Source organism: Hippocampus bargibanti, linkage group LG10, assembly GCF_051943395.1.
Source record: "Hippocampus bargibanti isolate YZ-2025 linkage group LG10, ASM5194339v1, whole genome shotgun sequence".
In the NCBI taxonomy this organism is placed as follows: Eukaryota; Metazoa; Chordata; class Actinopteri; order Syngnathiformes; family Syngnathidae; genus Hippocampus; species Hippocampus bargibanti.
The window spans coordinates 21865134-21886363 of NC_142743.1; the positions used below are offsets into that span (position 1 = coordinate 21865134).

General features: G+C 41.7%; 2 protein-coding genes across 2 annotated transcripts; one reads left to right on the top strand and one right to left on the bottom strand.

Annotated features, from left to right (window-relative positions):
* Positions 1-2681: 2681 nt before the first annotated feature.
* On the top strand, positions 2682-19457 carry evpla (envoplakin a). The gene is made up of 22 exons (XM_089007341.1): positions 2682-2852; positions 6848-6947; positions 7817-7971; positions 8194-8317; positions 8402-8533; positions 8637-8678; positions 9032-9193; positions 9281-9388; positions 10405-10500; positions 10592-10702; positions 12017-12163; positions 12432-12586; positions 12674-12771; positions 12858-13030; positions 13678-13850; positions 13993-14131; positions 14219-14412; positions 14506-14656; positions 15076-15159; positions 15264-15371; positions 15459-15551; positions 15645-19457. Exons 1-22 carry the CDS (start codon positions 2818-2820, stop codon positions 19032-19034), a joined length of 5970 nt encoding a protein of 1989 aa, XP_088863467.1. The 5' UTR covers positions 2682-2817; the 3' UTR covers positions 19035-19457.
* A 508-nt stretch (positions 19458-19965) lies between these two features.
* On the bottom strand, positions 19966-21223 carry ten1 (TEN1 subunit of CST complex). The gene is made up of 3 exons (XM_089007344.1): positions 21006-21223; positions 20564-20721; positions 19966-20448 (listed from the first exon to the last, which is right to left on the bottom strand). The coding sequence occupies exons 1-3, from the start codon at positions 21092-21094 to the stop codon at positions 20306-20308; spliced, it is 390 nt and encodes a 129-aa protein (XP_088863470.1). The 5' UTR covers positions 21095-21223; the 3' UTR covers positions 19966-20305.
* Positions 21224-21230: the final 7 nt, after the last annotated feature.

A 21230-nucleotide genomic window follows, 5' to 3' on the forward strand; every position in this document is an offset into this window, starting at 1 on the left:
GACACACGCAGCAGTGAGGGGGAGGGGGACGTTTGGGTAGACAAATGTTATCACATTATGCTGTTATATTTTTTACTAGTTGGTATGATAGCATTATTAATATGAAAAGCAAATTAGTGACAGTTGATCATCAGACCAGAGTAACCAAAGTGAAAGTTAGTGGATGCTCTCCGTGCACATATAAATCAAGCCATATAAATAAAAATATTTTATATTGTGTATTTTTTACATGAGTAATTCGTTTTTCACATTATTTTACATGATTTTGGTAAGCAAAAAAAAAACAAAAACTGGGGAGCCATAAGAGCCGAATCTTTTTAGTGAGCCGAGCCAAAAGAACCGACTCTGAAAAGAGCCGGAATTCCCATCACGAGAGTGCAGTGTGTGGAATGCATCCGCTGGGTGTGGATGTGTGTAGATTTGTCCCATACATGATAGTGTGCGAAGGCGTGTTTGTCGCATGCTGAAAAACTGTGGTTTTTCTTGCATTTTTAACATCATGGTGGTCCAACCAGAACCTTCTTTTGGAACCCCCGTCAAGCTTGCATGTCTCGCCCACTTCACACACATTCCAGCGTCGTGCAGAATGTGCCCTGCCTGGCTAAAGTGATGATGTGCCGGATGAGGTGGAGATAAGGATTCTTGTATGTCATGTTGAATGAGCCAAGATACCGCATCATTTGAGTTACTCGAGTTTCCCAAAATGGTTACACAGCCCTTTAGTCGTGAGACTCGACCTCATACATTTCGGTTTTACCTCCTGATGTTGTTTGTTTGAAATGCAACCAAAGCTTCAAAGCATTTGCACGGATGCTTGCTGTCTATACACACAAACGTGTGTGTGTGTGTGTGTTGGGGTTACGTACGTAATAAGTTTTGGAAAAATCGTTAAAAAACTAAACTAAAAAATGTTTAAAATTAATATAACCCAACATTTCAATTTAGTTAATTTAAGATGCCATGCATTTTTTTAGAATGTGGGAGGATGCTGGAGTACCCATATAAAACCCATGCAGGCACGGAGAAAACAACAAATTCCGCAATCTACCATTATACTGAAGATGACCGGAACCATCTGCACATATATATATATGTATACAGTGAGACCTCAATTTACACACACCTTATCTTACAAACTTTTCATCTTACAAACGTCAAATTTATGAAAATTAAACCTTATAATAAGCACTATTTTCATAATGCACACCCACCACGGCTGGCGGAGTGATCTTCGGCGGAAGCACACGACCGAAGAGCACCAGAGGTTAAGTTACCAACAGTCCTTATGGAAGGTGACTCTCCTTCCATAAGCCATCAACGACCATCAAAAAGGTAAATAAAACGTTATTTTACAGCACAGTTTATTGCTTTAATTACTGTCCTCATGTAATGTGCCTCTCTTTCCAAACAGCAATTCCCTTTGACCTTCGACCTCCAACGCCATTCCATCAAGCCATAAATGACCATCACAAATGTAAATGAAGTGACTTTATGATACAATGCAGTGTATTTCTTTCATTACAATACAATAGCACATTTATTATACATAGAATAAGGTATGTTGTGTGTAGTTTTAAGGCTTATTTAGTTGAAAAGTATATTTTATGGAAACCCGGGAATGGATTATTCCCATTTTAATGGTTTCCTATAGGAATTTTGTTTTTGAGATACACACTTTTCACCTTACACACTCTGTCTGGGAACCAATTAAGTTCGTAAGTTGAGGCCTGTGTGTGTGTGTGTGTGTGTGTGTGTGTGTATGTGTATATATATATATATATATATGATTTAAGTTCTGTATATATTCCTCATGCAGACATAATGGCCCATATTAATCATGATCCAAATAGCAACGCAAACAATGTTCGATTACATTCACATTTATTAACCCCAAAGACATTTCTTTATAATGAAGTGTTCCTATAAGATACTATGAGAATAAATGTTCTCAATTCTATTTTTTTCTCTTTTTAGGTGAGCAACCATTAAAATACAAAAGAGGTGCTAATCATTATTTCACCGACTGTATGACACGGTACATCGACTGCAAAGCCGAGCCTAAGACTGGGATAAAATAGAATTGTGAGGACGCACCCCAGTAAGCGTAATTATGACCGCGATCTGCTCCTCTGCTGCTAGGAAAGTTGCTCTGCTGCATTCCTTTTATTGTTGTTTCTTAGTTTTTTTTGCGAGACAAGTAATTCACATTCCTTTAGGATAGGACTTTGCAAACTCTTTGTCATTCTTTTATGATTCCTCAGAGACATCCACAATGTACTACATTTAAAAATGTGTTATCCAATCGTTTGACATGTCACGTTTCATCCACTTTCTATTGTTTGGATTGGAGCATGAGAAGCGTTTATATATTTAATATCATTCAAACACTAAAAATATAACTCAAATGTCAAACAGCATGAAATGCTGCTATGCGATCTTCCACTAAATGTACTCCACACATGCTTTGTTTTTACTTTACTTGCCAGCCAATCGCAGACCAGGGCGATGAATGGGCCCCCGATGAAAAAGATGGGCAAGGCCCCAAAATGGCAGGAGAGCAAAACTGGTCAGTCCGGTCCTCTTTATGCAAGATGGATGTCTGGGCGGTGACACGCTTGTGAGGTTGTCTAGGAGGAGGTGCGCCTGTGTCGATATGAATGCGTGTAAGTGAGTCTTTTGCTGTGTTTAACATTGACAGCGGGACCTCGAGGAAGAGGAGAGGCAGAGTGGGCCACGCGGGGCGAGTGAGTCGGACACGAAGGAGGAGTAAGAGAGGCACAACGTCAGTCTCAGTCCACCCCACACACCACCGCCAAGATGTCAAAGAAAAGTCCGACCAAGGTCATCACCAGGTATGCTTTGTCACCAAGATTTATTTTTCTCTGTCTGTGGAGAGGCACACTCTTAGCGCCGTTCTATGATATCAGGGCTTGTCTGCTGAGGGGATGACATGGTGTGTTTACCCACTCCCTCAGGTTAAAAAGTGAGGGAGTGGGGGGGGGAAGTGAAATCCTCCAAGATGACCACCTCAAACATTCCACCACACAATTCAACAATGGAGTTGCACTAACAGTTTTGGAAAAGTCATGGAGGAGACTTCCCCCATTTCGGGGGCTCAGTTAATCCAGAAAGAAAGGATAACCGAGTCTCTGTACACACTGATTTGTCACTTGCGTGTGCGTGTTTTATGGTTCACGCGCATGCGCACTGTCAGTCAGCTATGGCCCCAATGTGGGTTTGCCTTTAACTGGTTCCTGTCCTTTATTTACAGTGTCCGGGCGTTGGTCTGTAACTAGACGCAACGGTCCAGTTAGTAGAGACAATGAGGCAGTGGTACATTTTAATAAGACACCATTTTAATAATCCATCCATTGGTTCGGGGCCACCACAAAAACGGACAAAATCCGACTTCAACGGACAGTTAGGACGGCGGAAAAAAATAATTGGCACCGCCCTACCCACTCTCGAGGACTTGCACACTGCAAGAATCCAAACTAGGGCACGGAAAATCATACTGGACCCTCCGCACCCTGCCCACCACCTTTTCCAGCTACTCCCCTCAGGCAGGCGCTACAGATCCATGCGCACCACCAAATCCAGCAGACATTTAAACAGTTTCTTCCCCCAAGCCATTAACTCTTTGAACAGTATCCCAAATGGAAACACTGTATAGTGATTCTTTGCAATTTTTTGATGATGGTACTAGTGCAGCGTTTTCGACCGGAAACAAATTCCTTGTGTGTTCTACATACTTGGCAATAAAGATGATTCTGATTCTGATTCTGATTCTGATTCTGAAGACACATCGGATTGAAGTACATGATTTTAAAGAGATGCATTTGGTGGTTGGACACAAACTCTTATCCAGGGTGCTGAAAAGCATATTGGGGCAGGATCGTCATGATTCAAAAAAGATCATGAAGTGAATTGGAAAAAAATGGCGCTTCCGTTTCAAATTGTCCTATGGTACTGTATTTAATTAATATCCTTCATAGATGAATTTTTGGGAATTAAATAGCCATTTTATTTTTATACTTGAGCCACATATGACACCATTTACACCCTGCATCAATGAAAAAGGCCCTGTTGTGCAACTTAAAAGAAAAAAAAATGCAAAGCATTGAAATCAGGAAGTAACGTTTTGTACTTTTCAAGCCGCAGTGACAACCCTTCAATCACCATATTTAGGGATTCTGTATTGATATTTGGATATCCCGATCATCCCCTACTTGCCGAAATGTACCTGTCAGAGACTTCTCTATCAATACCTCAATCTTCTCCTTCCAAAAACACACACATACTCCCTCACTGCAGTATTATGTATTGTTTCAAATGATGATAATCAGACATTGAGGACATTTTATAGATCTTAAAATGAAAATATAACACAGCAGCATATTCATTTCTTTTGTATACATTTTTCAGCATTTGATAATATTTTGACCATTACGTTTACTGTATTACAAAGTTAAAGTTGCAGTGAAATCTTTGCTTTCGGGCGTTTTCGCATTTGAATGAGGGTGTGTTTGCAGTGCTGTGATCTTGGCAAAGAATGCGGACAAACCCTGCTCACTTATGAAGCCAATCCAGTTCGTCAGGCCAGCTAATCAGATCCTCGATCCTCATCACTGACTCAGTTATACGTGGTTATGTACCAGAAGCGATTTTAATGAATACCACAATGCAATCATATTTTACATTTTAAGACTTGCGCTGAATATTCAGGAAGTCTTGTTTTTGAGTTGGTGACGAGTCCATACGTGACGTCTCTAAAGGAACGCCCCTGACCGAAAAAAAAGACACATTGTAGCAGTCCTTCCATCACATCAATGTATTTTGCTGTACTCATTTGGTCTGAAAACCTCGTGTTGCACCCAAAAGCCTCCAGAAGAGGGTGACCAAGCTCCATGGAAGGAATTTATCAGCCGGTGGAAACGGGCTGATTAAGTCCTCACAGGAGGTCGGACGCCATTGTCTGCCTCTTTTTGGGTGATACATTTCCCCCAATGTTTCCTCAAAATGGCACGGAATTGCCAACGATTGCAAACATGTATGCTTTCCTCTTCAGAACTATTTGAATCATATTCATAACTGGATTTGTAACAAGAAAGCATATTCTCAAAATCTGACGCCATTGTTTTGTTTCTTGAGCAAGGCAAGACGACTTGGCGTGACGTCACGAATTGGGGGCGGGACTTTCTGAAAATGCCCAATTCGCAGCTCACTTTTTTTTGCAGATTTTGGACACTAAGTCATTTTTATTGGTGTTTTGCATTTGAATAAAAATATCATACTGCATGTTTTGGGTATTTTAGATGCTATAAAACGTTTTTCTGATGTCAGTTAAGAAACAAAAAAGTGTCGTTGGATGAAGTTAAAATTGTCCTTCAAAATCTGTGCTGCCAAATACCGTGTGGTGTTTGTTGACACGTGGCTTCAACGCAGACATGAGTGGGTTTTGGCGGAATGGCGAGCATTTAAAGAACGTTTCGGGAGTGGCTGGGGATGATTTGTTCTAAATGCTGCCACCCCCTTTAAAAAGAATTTGAGGTGTTTGACATTCATCATCACCTTCACCATTAGAATTGCTGCTGCTGCTGCGGAATTATTGCAGCAATGCTGTCCGGGTTGTCATACTTTATAATTTGATCATCACTGTTTGTAATCTGAAAGAGTTCCACCAACACAAAAATTCTTTTACACAAAAGTGTTGACCCCCAAAATAAATAGTATGTAAAAATAATGAGAAGCAACTCACAAACAGGGCAGATTTTCTTCGAATAACAGGTTTAGGTTTAAAAAAGAAAATAGCTCATGATTGGATTTGTGACTGCCAAAACTTCTCTTCATACTACAAATCTTGTTTGTGCTGATTCATTGACCTTAATAATAATAATACATTTAATGTATAAGCCCCTTTCAAAATGAATAACCGTTTTCATGGATTTCCCATTCTCAAAGATGTTTCTGATGCAGATGTAACCACTGGAAATTGATCGCAAAAATTGCAGGGACAATGCTCGTGGGCCTCAATCTGCTGCACCGAAAAGCTAGCAACCACTCATTTGACAACAGTGAGGTTAAAATCTTAGCTAAAGAAAATAGATAGTTAGAAAAGGGAGTAAAAGAAGCAATTTTTGTAAAACAGTAAAACCCTTAACCAAGTTACCATGGTGGTTTAAGGTTTAATTTAGACCGTGCTTGCAACAGACTTCTTAGGTCGTTACCACTTAAGCTTAGTCATGCTAATTTTGCGGTACCACAGCTAATGGGGCAATCAGAGCAAGGCATAGAAAATTTCAAGTAATCAGACAGAACAAAAGAAGTAATCAGATTAGCTTCAGGGAGTAGTCTACTGCTTCCCCAACCTTAGAGCATGGACCTATCAGCGCAGACGTCTGGCACTGCCACCTCAGTCCACTAGGGATATATATATATAGGGCCACGGTTACCAGCACAACTTCAGTTCACTGACGAAGCTCTTCGGATGAGGAGTGAAATGTCCGACTCCTTCAAAGAAGTACAGATGACGGCTGAACAAACCTTTTCAACACTGAAAATTGACTCACTTAACTTGACATTTTGTGGTACACACAACCTCTTGGGCCAGATTCACTTCAGGAACACGACATTTGGTTGGCAGGTCGATCAAGAGAAGAGACTGAAAACATTTCAAGAAAACACACAAGGAAGGCTGCCATTTGGAGAAACTACAGTACTTTGAATGTTTCCAAATGTTTTTTTCCCCACATGCACCTGCAGTCAAATATATTGAGCAATCATGTTTCAGAAAACTAATAATAAAGCTTGTTCCTCCAGTCTTAAACATTTTATCCTCATCTTGCAGGATCCAGCCTACCAACCTGGCCACGTTGGTTGCTCAGATGCAAAAGAATGCAGACGTGGTGGAGAAAGACATTCTTAAAGCTGAACAACTTTTGGCTGAGGTAAGAAGATATCAAAAGACCTCTCTCAACTGTTGATTTTTTTTCCCCTTCTTTAAAGGACAACCGACGGCTCCAGACAAGTTTTGTCCATAATTTGTAAAATCACTTCAAATGACTTCTACTGAGCGTAGCTATATTTTATGTTATAAGACTCGCGCTGAATATTCAGGAAGTCTTGTTTTCGTGTTGGTGACGATTCCTGACGTGACGTCACATTGGGAACGCCCCTGACCGAGAAAGCGACACACAATGCATTTTGCACTTTGTTTGGTCTGAAAACTTTGTGTTGATCCGTGTTGATGGCGAAATTAGAAGGAAAACATAAATAACGCAATGGTAAATCGTTGTGTGTTGCACCAAGACTACTATTTGAGAGTAGTTGACAGAAATTCCCAGCAGACAAATCAGCCCATTTCCAACGGAGCTTTGGCGCCATCTTCTGCATTTTCATGGTGCTACATTGCTGTCATTGACGGCCCGAATTGATATGGGAGGACTCCTTTAATCGATTGCAAAATTCTTTCCTCTTCAGAACTATTCAAATCATATTCATAACTGGATGAGTAACAAGAAAGCATCTTCTCCGAATCTGAACTCCGTGAGCCCATTGTTTTGTTTCTTGAGCAAGGCAAGACGACTTGGCGTGACGTCACGAACTGGGGGCGGGTCTTTCTGAAAATCCCCAGTTTCGAGCTGATTTGTGGCAGATTTTGGACACTAAGTCATTTTTATTGGTGTTTTGCATCTGACTAAAAATATACTGCGTGTTTTGGGTATTTTAGATGCTATAAAAGGTTTTTCTGATGTCAGTTAGGAAACAAACAAATGGTGTTGGTTGTCCTTTAAATCACCATAACTTCTCCCAACAGGATGCAGAAAATGACCGGAATGACGTGACTTTGAAGCACCAGAATGAACTCTGTGACATTTTGGGTGAAGCCGAGACCCTGCTGAAGGGCCTCTTCTTGGATGTGGACACAGCCAAGAAGATGAAACACCCGCAGGCCAGAGAGATCGAAAGCGAGTGAGTTGTTCTAGAATAGCTGTGAGAATCAAATGGTGACGTCAGTATATTTAAATCAGAATCAGAAAACCTTTATTCGTCCCACAATGGGGAATTTAGCATATTAGGATGACATTTTGGCTCCTTCTATAGACGGGCTGTGTTCTTTCATCTGTTTTGTGATTTGATCATCTTATTTCAAGAAACATACATATGTATTATAAGCCTTACTTGTGATTTTAGCGTCCTCCACCTTCACGAGCGCTGGCTGAAGGACTGTACTTTCTATCGAGATATCTATGAGCAGATTGACGACGTGTCACTGATGCCCAGGATCGACTGGGCACCTATTTTTAATGGCAAGCAAGTAGGTGTCACAACACTTAACGCCTCACGCCAAATTAAAAGGCAGTAGCGTTCGTATCAATTCCTCCCATGTGTACGTTTTCAGGCACAAGTAAGCAGTAACCTATATGGGCCTACCATCCCAGAATTGGAGAGGCAGATTGCTTCTCACAAACTCTTGCACCAGGAGATTGAGGCTTACAACCCACAGCTGTGTGTCAGCTCTGCCGGTACCAAGGTGAACTAACGCTACTAGAACACCTGCGAATGTGTTTACATGTTTTTTTTTAATCAAACCCATTTTGTTTTAGTAAAAGACATGTTCTCATCTTGTCTTCTAGGAGAACTACACTGCCTTCAAGAAACAGTACAACAATCTTCTGGTGAGTGTCTCGCTAGGTATTTATGCAAAATTCTATTTACCGGTAAATTGTACAGTATAGTAAATCCAAGGCGGCCCGGTTGTCGAATGGTGAGCACGCTGACTTCACAATGCAGACGTTGTGAGATCAAGATCCGTACCGTCCCGCCCTGTGTAGAGTTTGCAAGTTCTACCCAGGCTCGTGTAGGTTTACTCTGGGTCCTCCACCTTATTTGATTGAAAAATGCTGATTTCAAACGTCTTTTCCACGAATGGCCTCACCAAGACTGTTATGAAGAACGTTTGAGTGCATCCACAGACTCCCCTCGTCGCCCCCTGCGGCTGTCTCACACATATTTTTGCCCCCTCTCAAAGGAAACCTCCAAGTGGCGCGGCCACTACTTGGGCAGCCTTTATGAATACATGCAGGGCTGCAACAAGGAGCTGACTTTCCTGGAAGAAGAGGAGGATAAGATCAAGAAGCAGGACTGGAGTGACCGAATGATGGATCCTCCAGATGTGCGCCGCCAGTATGAGGTCAGGATTGAACAGTAACTGATTGATAATGGTGTGGATTGAGACATTGTTTGCCCTAACCCGGGTTAAATGGATCTACATTTCCAGCACTTCAAGAACAACAGTTTGTTGTCACACGAGAGTGAAGTGAATAAACTCCAGGATGAAGGAGACAGACTTATTGAGAACAAGCACCCTGCCAGCGCTCTCATACAGGTGCACAACCCAAAAAAAAAATCACTTTACTTATACATGATCTACGCCACATATGACAGACTTCTGTTACAATAGCTAAAGAAACAAATGTAGTTAAACAGCAATTGAAAACTGTTCGTTTTCCTTCAGCGGTTTTAACTTTCGTCGTATGCCATCTTGCCTTACCAATATCGAGTCATAATCACATTGCATTTGTTTCGATGCGTTCCAAAATCGTGGTCGAGGATACAGTATTGGACTTTTCTGTCATCTGCCGGAAAAAAAGCAAATCGAATATTATTTTACCCATGGTGCACTGCAGTATTTACATCGAACATGGCGGATCGTTGCAGTGCATGAATGGAATGTGAGAACAAGAGTAAAACTCGAAAAGACATTAAAAACTAGCAGCAAACAAGCATATTCTCCTTTTTAGTGGATAATGGGAATGATTTCAGAACTGAAAACAGGACTGCATAATTTTTATTGGGTTCCACTGTGCCCTTTTTTTAAACATACAATCACATGGCAGTTGTTGAGCTGCCTTCACGCTCTCCTTGCTTCCCTGTATGTACTGTATGTGATCTTGCTGTACTCCATGCAGCAAAAAAATGCAAAACATTAATTGTTTATCTTAGCGGGAGTATCATACATTTCAAAAATGTAGGTAAGAGCAGGTTAGTGAGGGACTTAATGTTGAAAGAAAGCAAGCAAGCAACCAAGTGAAGAAGATAATAGGAAGCTACACTGTCAAAAAAATTGTTTACATGGACATCTTCCATTTGCTTGAGCAGTTCATAGGTCCTCCATAGGGCTCCTTTAATTACGAATGAGAGACAGGCCATGCTGTGCTCTTTGGACAGATAGTTCTCAAGTACTCACAAAAGAACCATAAGGATGTTGAGACACGTTTACATATGTGTACATTTTACTTTGTAATACTGGGTGCATTTGTTTTGTAATGCAAGCGTTGCTATGAATACAAGAAAACTTAATGCAGAGACATCATTTCATTTCTCACAACCTTCTACTTGCAGAGTCAAAGAGACACCGTACGCAACGAGTGGCAAAAGTTCCTCCACTTGTGCATTTGTCAGGAGACACACCTGGATAATTTGGAGCAGTACAAAAAGGTAAAGAGGGTGAAATGACTCACCGGATTTGTATAATGTATCCACCTGAACACATCTTCCTGTGTCTACTGTTCACTGCATTATAATGCAGTACCAACTAGACACCGAGCAACTGTCAGAGAATCTGAGCAAACTCAACCATAGCTTGGACCCAAAGATCGCCAGCAGGATGAGCAACTCGGAGATGCTCCTGCAGCTCGAGGTATGAAGAGGATACTTCAATAGTCTTACTGTATGTCGCAGTCCCAGAGCGTTGATGTATTCAACATATTCAAATCAATTCTTAGAATCCTACCCTATACAGCAATTCACAATGTATCTAATAAATAAAATAAATCATAGCAGAGGTGCTTTTTGTGTTATAGACAAAATCCATCCTTTGTTAGGACGATTGGATAAAAAAAAGGCTTGTTGTTTCCCCTCTGGAAGTGCCTCACATAATAAATCTTTTGACTGGGTTGAAAACAAGCCAGCCAGTGACAGTTGTCTGAACTGTCCTCACAATGACCACTTTTGCTTGAGAAGTCTGCATTTGAAATTAATTTTGGATAATGTCTGACATTCTTCCTCTTCTGGCCATTAATGTGCTTGTAAAGTAATTAAAACAATTAAAGGACAACCGACGTCTCCGGACACGTTGTGTCGATAATTTGTAAAATGGCTTCAAATGACTTCTACTGAGCGTATTTTAATAAGATTCCACCACATATAGCTATATTTTACGTTTTAAGACTCGCGCTGAATATTCAAGAAGTCTTGTTTTTGAGTTGGTGACGAGTCCTTACGTGACGTCACTAAAGGAATGCCCCTTACCGAAAAAAAGACGCATTGTAGCGGTCCTTCCATCACGTCAATGTATTTTGCTGTAATGTTTGGTCTGGGGACCTCGTGTTGCACCCAAAAGCCGCCAGAAGAGGGCTTCCAAGCTCCATATAAGGAATTTATCAGCCTGTGGAAACGGAGGTGGCCACAGGAGGTCGCCATTATGTGCCTCTTTTTCTGTCCCCTCATTGTTGCCTCAAAATGACAGGGAATAACTTCTTTAATAGATTGCAAACATGTATGCTTTCCTCTTCAGAACTATTTGTCATATCATATTCATAACTGGATGTGTAACAAGAAAGCATATTCTCCGAATCTGAAGCCATTGTTTTGATTCACTAGCAATGCTAGACGTCTTGGCGTGACGTCACGAACTGGGGGCGAGACTTTCTGAAAATGCCCAATTCGCAGCTCCATTTTGTTTGCACATTTTGGACACTTTAAGTCATTTTTATTGGTGTTTTGCATTTGAATAAAAAATATCATACTGCATGTTTTGGGTATTTTAGATGCTACAAAACGTTTTTCTGATGTCAGTTAAGAAACAAAAAAGTGACGTCGGTTGTCCTTTAAAGAGCAAGCAAATGTAAATTTCAACCCGTGCTTTCACAAAGGCTCACTGTGGTTCATCTGAAATCTGATAACAGTAAAATAAGCAATTTTTACGTTGTGTGTGTGTGTGGTTTCCCAACAGACGGAAGAAAAAACTGTGCAGGACAGTGAGCAGCTGCTGGCAGACCTGAGAAGACGCAGCACCAGCATCGCTCCTTTGAAGTATCGCCGTACTCCCCCAAACAGATCAGTCACATTGGAGTCGCTCTGTGACTGGGAGTCTAACAGGGTTAGGGCATTTTTAAGTGTTATCAGTCACAAAAGGCAAGGAAATGTCATACAATGGCAGGATATCACCGGGTACATTTTTAAGAATGCAATTTTCAGGGTAAAATATGTAAAGTTTGAAGTTGTTTTGTGTGTGTATTTTAATCATTTCAAACGTGTCCATACCGTGTGGCGAGGTACAATGATATTTAAAAAAGATTGATAAATGAGTATGGAGGCTATCGCCTGCAATGAACGGGGATTCCTCGTATTCATCTTTCCTCATCCAGGGATCTCTGTCAAGAGGCGAGAAGTGCACCTTGAAATCGAACCCCGACAACGAGAACTGGGATGTTATAACCAACAAAGGCATCACTAACACCTACCCGGGGGTATGCTTCATGATCCCACCACCTGATCCAGAGGCCATTAACAAAGTGGACCTGTAAGTGACGACACATTCACAAAAATAGGTCAGTCAGTGATGTAGTCAACCGAACCAGCAACACATTCTTGAAATGACTACCGGTAGTTTGGGTGGTGAACTCGGAGATATAAAGAAGAGGAGAGCCTCTCTTGCAGCATCGCTCAAGAATCACAAGTCAGAGATGGCCAGATCCCTGCAGTCAGGTCACTGTCTATCCATATATTGAATTTGAATACCTCGCCTGAGGCTAACTTTTGTAATAAATGAATTTGCCTATTTACTATTTCAGCCCCCGTACCAACTCCCACGTTGGATCCCAGACTGGCAGCGCTGGGACTCCGGTTGGACAAATTGAATTCCGACCTGGACACTGCTGATAAAGACATGCTGAACCGCATGCGATCCCCACTGAGCCGCTCCAATCCCACTGGAGATCTGTCCAACAGGATAAAGGAACAGGAAGTGAGAAACTTGAGCAGGGGATACAAATTAACAACCAATTCATTGTAAATCGTTTGATTTACAATAATGCCTACACATAAATTTATCAAAATCCTGCCCACATTTTGTGCTCGGGTGGATTTTCATTTTTATTCAGTGGAGACAAAAAGAGTACAATACCGTTTACATGTTGACGTATGCTTCCATATTACATCTAATGTTCTAAATGTGTGGCCTTTTAATCCAGATCATATTATATGTTGGCAGGACCATTTAGGAAGGTGTCCAAGATTTGTCACATGAATATTTTGAATTATTAGTTTGGTTTGAACTGTACATCCATACACACTCTCATACATTTGACTGATAATACGGGAATTTCTGCACTATAAGGAGCAATGGATTGATTATAGGGTGCACCTTCAATGAATGACATATTTAAAAAAAATTCCATATACAGTAAACGGCACATCACATTATACAGTAGAGGCTGGGGTTACGTTATGCACCCATTAGACGGTGCTTCGTTAAAGGGAATGTCAACAAAACAGTGAGATAGTCAGCTGCTGAGTAAACACACAATAAATACAAAAACAAGAAGTGTGTGAAAAGACAAAAACACATTGCCTTAAAACACACATGTTTCTTCTTCTTCTTCTTTTTTTTAGCAAGCTGCCAGGACATTCAATGGTCTGGAGCAGGAGAAGCTTGCAGCTAAGGCTGACCTGCAGCCTCTACTGTCCAAAGATCCCAATGCTTCCTTTGCACTGCCAATCAAAATGAGCACTGCCGAAAACAAGTATGATGGCCTCTCTGCACTTGCTGATCTCTATACCAAAAAGTAAGTCATGCTTTATTTTGATGATGACTGAGGAATAAAATTGCCTTCGCTTCGCATTATTAATTATTTTAAACAAACAAAATAGCAAGTAATTAGAAGAATTGTGTTCTTTTTAAATATTGTTTATTTTCTTTTCTTTCAGGTCAAATGCATCCTTCAACCTTGAGAATCAAATCAGGAAAGTGGATGGCATCATCTCAGGATTTGAAAAGAGGCTTAGTGAAGACGGCCCAATACTCGATGTGCCAAACTCGATTCAAACAGCCAGTGAGAGCCTTCATGTAAGGAACATCACTTTCCTTTTAAACCACCCCAAAATGACATCTGTGTCAAAAAATGTCATTTCTGAATCTTTTTCCCCGTTTTAGCAACAACGAAAGTCTGTGGCATCGGCTCAGCCCGAGATGAGGAAGCTAAGTCAAGACCTGGAGGCCACCGAGCAGCTTTGCAGCTCTCTGCAGCAGGGATACCAGGAGTTTTGCCCCGACATCCAACGGCAGAGAGTGGAGGTGAAACAATTGCACAACCGCTATGCAAACCTTGACAACCAGCTGAAGGAGAGGTAAGAATCACACCAGACACACAGAGTCCGATATAAAAAGTACCACAAAAAAAACAAACAAACAAAGTTGTCACGATAGACACATCTTTTCAGAGAGAACATCTTACAAGAAGCTGGTGCCAAAAACCAAGAATTCCAAAGCTCAGCCAAATCCCTGAACTTTTTCCTGAACAACCTGCCGAGAAACAAGATCAACTACAGTGATGATGTATCTTCAGTAATCGCTCTGCAGAGCTCACAGGAGGTGAGTAGACTCTCTAATCATGACCCTTTTGTTTATTCTTTTATTATTTACTCCTGACCGGTCCTGTTTTGTTTCTATTGGACAAATCTTAATTAAATTTCATGTCATTCATGGAAAAGCACTGTGGTCAAATAGTGAGCACCCCTGCTTCATTGTTCTGAGGTTCATGGTTAGAATCTTCACTCTTGTCTACCTACTGTATGTGGAGCTTCCAACATTACACAAAATAATAAATAAAACAATAACGCTTCTGAATTGTCCAAAAAAGGCGTTTACATGAGTGTAAATGATTATCTGTCTATTTGTGCCCCACAATTGACTTGAACAGTATATTCTGCCTGTCACCCAAAGTCAACCGGTTTCGGATGATCTTGTGACCTGCTTTTCCCATGTTAACACTAATTGACACTTCACTGCAGAGGGTGATGGATGACCTGAAGCGGAAAGGCAATGACGTGGACAGACTGTCCGACTTGTCTCAAGACCTGCAGAATCTACTTGGTGTAAGACATGCACGCCATGCTCAAAACACTCCAGTTGTAAATTACATACACTCATTTTAATTGAAGGGACAATAATATTAATATACCAACCTCTTGCCACGCAGGAGTATGATGCCAACATGGGCAAATTCAACAGTACGTTGGAAGATGCAGGTGTCACTGTTGCAAAGCGACCGTATACACTCACACTTGCGGAAGCTGTTCAGAAAGAGGTATCCCAAGTTGAACCGACATCCGGTCAGTAATATTCACCGTTTACCTGAACATTGCAGAGGTTACCCTGTGTCTTTCTATGACAGGAAAGGGATCTGGTTAACCGCTACGCCGAGGCGGCGGCTGAAAACGGTCAGCGGCAAAGACAGTTGGCTTTGGCTCGGAACCTCATTGCACAAGTAAGGCAGCGGACGGACCACGAGAAAGGCAGTAATATCCCAAACTAAATCTCGGTATGGCTTATTGACACATTGTCATTTCCTTTGATGTAGAATGATGAGAAAGTCCAGCTTCTGGCACAACATCAGGTGCAGCTGGAAAGCCAGCAAAGGAGTGCCTTTGAGTTAAACAGTCTTACCAGGGAGCTGGAGGAAGAGAGGGAGAGGACACTTCACATTGAGGCTAACCTGAAAGCCTTCAGGGATAGGCTCATGTCACTGAAAAATCGCAGAGGAGTCGAGCGTGTTGAAGAAAAAGAAGTGCTTCAATATTACCGCGACCCAAAACTGGAGACCGACTTGATTGAACTTCAGAAGACACTTAATGAAGAGATACGAAGAAGGACCACCATCCACAGTGAGATTGACATTTCTAACAAGAAATTTGGCCTCTTTGAGGACAACCTCAAACACTCTGCGCCAAAACTGTTGACGAGAGAAGTGACCGAGTTTGAGAAAGACCCTCAGCTCGATTTAGATGCTGCCAAGCTGAGAGATGAAATATCAAGAATAAGAGATGAGATTCGACAGAGAAACTCAGAGTACATGCAGATAAAAACGGAGTTTGAGATTCTCCAACAGAAGAAACCACTCATCAAAGAGAGGGTGGTTAAGAAGGAAGTGGTGAAAGTAGAAAAAGACCCAGAAATGTTGAGATCCTTGCGGATATTTGACACGGAAATTTCCGAGGAGACCAGCAAGGTTAAGATCATAAATGATGAAATATTCCAAATGAGAAGCCAGATTAACTCCCTGGAAAGACTAATTCCAAACATCCAGCCCAAGATTATCACAAAAGAAGTTAAAAAGGTTGAACAAGACCCCGAACTCATCACAGAATCCAAGAGGATTCGAACATCTGTGGAGAGTGAGATGTTCGAAAACAACACTTTGTCCAAAGAGTTGTTGGAGCTTCACAGTCGCTACAGAGATATTCAAGCTCTGAGACCAAAAGTGGAGGTGAAGGAAATTGTTAATGAAATTTACCGGATCGATCCGAACACAGAGGTCGAAATTTTACGCCTCAGGAAAGACATACAAGAGGCCAGTGGGCAGCGTTCCATCATTGATAGGGATATCACAAAGGTGGGCTCAGAGGTGAATTTTCTTCGTTCACAGAAGCCCAAAGTGGAAATTAAGGAGGTTCTTCAAGAGGTGGTGAAGGAAGAAAGAAGTCCTGAAAACGAGAGAGAGATTCTAAGGTTGAATGAGCAGATTAATTTCATCCACAACAATTACAGTTTCCTCCAAGATCAAGTGAGGACACTCAGGAAAGAGAGAGATGGCTGGAAGGCTGAAAAGTCCAAGATCGAGACCAAAGTCCTCACTCGGGATGTCATTAAGTACGAACCGGATCCACTCTTAGAGAAAGAAGCCGACCGTCTGAGAAGAGATTTGAGGGATGAGGCGCAAAGGCGACGTTCAATTGAGGAGCTGGTGTTTGACCTGAAAAACAAATATATCTTGTTGGAAAGACAAAAACCGGAGGAAAAGGTGGTTGTGCAGGAGGTTGTGCGTTTGCAGAAGGACCCGCGGCAGGTGCTTGAGCATGAGAGGCTGAGTAGGAGCCTGGATGAAGAAGTAATGACTCGACGGCAAATTGATTTAGAGTTACAGCAGCTCAGAACCAAGGTAGAAGAGAAGGAGCGGATCCTCAGAGCAAGTGATGAGCATCAAAAGAGGATCATAGCCGAGTCTGAACTCAAGGAAATTAGGATCCGTATCCACCAGCTTGAACATGCCCCTCCTGCCGTTTCCGAAAATATTGTTGTCGAGGAGGTACTGAAAGTGGAGAGAGACCCCAAACTGGACAGGTTAATTAGTGGTCTGCGGGTCGACATGGATAGGGAAAGCAACGATATCCTGCGTCTTCAGAGAGACATCCGGAACATCACCCTTAGGCTTGAGGTCCTCCAGAAAGAAAAGTCGATTGAGAAGAAAGTATACAAAGAAGTGGTCCGTGTTGAAAAAGACCAGGCTGTGGAAGCGGAGAGGGATCGCCTGAGGGAACAAGTTTCCAAGCAAAAATTTGTAAGGCAAGACATTGAGGATCAAATCAAACGCCTCAGTGCTAAAACAAACCATCTGATGACGAGCAAGTCCAGCACCTCAAGAGAAGAAACTACTCTCACGATGAACAGAGACAGCTTGCTGAGAGAGAAGGACAACCTGACTCGTGAGCTCAGGACACTGGAGACAAAGAAGCATGACATCAGCATCTCTTTCGAACAGCAGAGCAGACTTATGAGTGAGAGAACACAGATGAGCAGAAACAGAAGCATGAAGATGGGTTCTGACGTACAGCAATTCGAGAGAGAAATTCTAAATGAAAAAGAGAAGATCCATGTGCGTGACAGCACAATTCGTGACCTCATGCTCAATTTGCAGAAAGAGGAACATAACGAAACCAGGACCAAGGAGACCAACATGTCCACCAAAATCACCATTCTGGATCCGGATACCGGCAAAGACATGTCTCCTTATGATGCCTACCTGCAGCGGCTCATCGATCGCCAACAGTACATTCATCTGCAGGAGCTTGAGTGTGACTGGGAGGAGATTACTTCTGTGGGACCCGATGGTGAGACATCCGTATTGCAGGATCGTAAAAGTGGCAGTCAGTACTCCATTAAAGATGCTCTGAAGGAAGGGCGACTAACGCAGCTTGATTTGGATCGGTACAAACAAGGGCAACTCCACATCTCAGAGTTTGCCTTGCTTGTTGCTGGTGATAGCAAGTCAAAGAACCAGTTCAACTCATTTGCCCCGAGGACCAACACAGCTGTGAAGTCACCCCAGAGCGACTACACTGCTCTCCAGGCATATCCAATCGCCGGGATCGTGGATACAAACACAGACACCTGCCTCAGCATACGCAGCGCTGCCATGCGTAAACTGATTGACGCCACCACAGCCCAAAAGCTTCTGGAGGCCCAGGCGGCAACCGGCGGTATCATTGACATCACCACCAAAGACAGACACTCAGTTCATAAGGCGGCTTCCAGAGGCCTCATTGATGAAAGTCAGCTCCAGAGGCTCCTCAATGCTCAAAAGGCTTACACTGGTGTAGAAGACCCCGTGACAAAAGAACGTCTGTCTGTGGGAGAGGCCATCCAGAAAGGATGGATGCCAAAGGAAAGCGCAACTTGGTACATGGAAGCGCAGCACCTGACTGGAGGGCTGGTTAATCCCAACGGCAACAAAAGGATCAGCATCTTGGATGCTATTGGATCCAAATTTATCAACAACGACATGATGAGAGAACTTCAAGCTGAAACCAATTACAAGAAGGATATCACTGATCCAGTCACCAAGCAGAAGATCAACTACAAACAGGCCTTGGAACGTTGTAAAAGAGACCACAGGTCCGGCCTACTAATGTTGCCAGCCACCTCCAAAGAATCTGGGTACACTCCAGCATTCAACAGATATGCGAGATTCTAAATGTGTTTACAGCTTACAGTTATCTGCTTTGTGTAGCAATGGATATTATATGCCTGTATGCCTATACATATGGGATATTGTATGAATATAAATGGTGTATACATGTTTTGTTTTTTTTTAATCTGGCAAGCTTTCCATCATCCCCCTCTTCCTGCCCACTCCCCAAAATGCTGAGAAATCGCCTTTGTTTACCAAACATGCCAGATGTGGGCAGATGTTATTTTGATTTAAATCAAACAATGTTAGAAATGAAGTATCTACCTGATAATAGAACTGTGGAATACTGGGACATGGTGCAATGCTAATTACCAAGATTGTTATGATTATATAGTACTTGTGGGCTACCCTTGATACTATTCACTTTCAACTCAGTCTTGTTTGATACTTTATGAAGAAACATCAATAAATTTAAATTATAATGTCTCTTGTGTAGTCTATTAAATCAAGCAAGCCTATCGACAGTGTGTGAAACTCATGACAAAAAGTTAGCGGACACCAGGGCAGACAACTCTGAAAAGTTGCCTGCCCGGCCATAAATTTGCCTGCCCCATTTTTCACAACTTGAAACACAATAAAATGACTAATCACAAAAAAAAAAAAATATTGTTGCAAAGTATTTTGTTAGTTTAATGAAGGATGTACCTACCACAAATGCTCTCTTGCTTAATTTATGGTAAATGTCCATTTGTTCAAACGTTTGCTTTATTGAATAAAGCAAACGTTTGATTTGGAAACAAAAATTGTCTTGGAAAAGTTGTCGGCCGCCTGGGTGGAGACGTTCTGTAAGTTGTACGCCCGACATAAACGTTGCACGCCCCGGGCGTCCGGGCAGATGTTGTTTTATACACTGGTATAGATACAACAGAGAGATCCCATGCTTTCACAAACACATTTGTCAAACTTGGTTACATTCAAGAGCACAATCAAAGTGTTTCAAAGTAATACCATGATTTATTGGCTCCAATATTGCTAAACTGTAACGAAAGATATTGGTGAAAATCCACTAAGAGGTAAAACCACGAAATATAGATTTACTACCAGCATATTTTTTTACATGGTTGTTTATATGAAAACATTGACAACAGTGCTATATATGGATCACGACATAGGCAATACACAGCCACAAAACAGAAGTGAGCTGTTGTCTGCGCTTTATTGCGGACACGAGTTTAACTCAAGAACATCAATAGAGTCATTCCCGATCAAACCTGATGACAGTAACTACTGCTACAACAATGTAAATTGTCAGCAATCCATAAGCAAATTCAAGATCAAGTTGCATCTGTATCTGACATATGACTTTGTCTTTCCTTGAAGAAGCTCCTCTGCTCATTGATGACTTTTTGTAGAAGGGCAATGTTGACACCATCCACACAGTTGAGGACACGGGCAAAGACCCTCACCCCGTCAAACCCTGTCAAACAAAAATGTGCTTGTTTATAAACAAAACAAACAACACAAAAAGGACACTGTCATCTTCGAAACGTATGTTTGTTGCTCATTGACACCTTTAGGGAGTGTTTCCTTACCTTGGGCGGTTTCTATTTCACCCAGTACGATATAGTGGGCTCCAATTATGGGGTTAAATGGTTCCACAGTCGACGTATTGATGACAACATGGTGCTCTTTAGAAGCATGCTGAATTGTTAGTAAAGCCCGGGACTTCTCTGCGTCATATCGGGTGAGTCTAGAAAAAAATGTGTACATTGAGTCACCAATGTCATCATGAAGCAAATGTGTCTAGTTTTTTGTTTGTTTAACCAATTAGCATTATGCAAATTAATAAAAGGTTAACTATTGTGCGTGTGTGTACAGGGTTTCTTATGTTGTGAAAGCTGTTTTGGTATATAACAGATTAACAATCAAAATTATTCCTTAGTTTTTTTTTTAAAATCAAGTACATTTAAGAGCCATAATATACATTAAACAATTTGCAAAACAGTCCATTTTTCAAATGATTTACTAGCCCACCTGCCAAATGTTCGCACAGACTCTCCATCATGCAACGCTTCGGAGTTCACTTCCCAAGGAAAATAATACACTGCAACGGCTGGAAGCATCGCTTATTGCGGTGATGGACGACGACGCGTTCCATGTTACGTACAAAATCTTGATTACATTGTGAACGGATCACCGTCCGGTTGCAGCGACTGTTGACGCTTAGAAGTGAAAGTGGGCATGACTATAGATTATCAC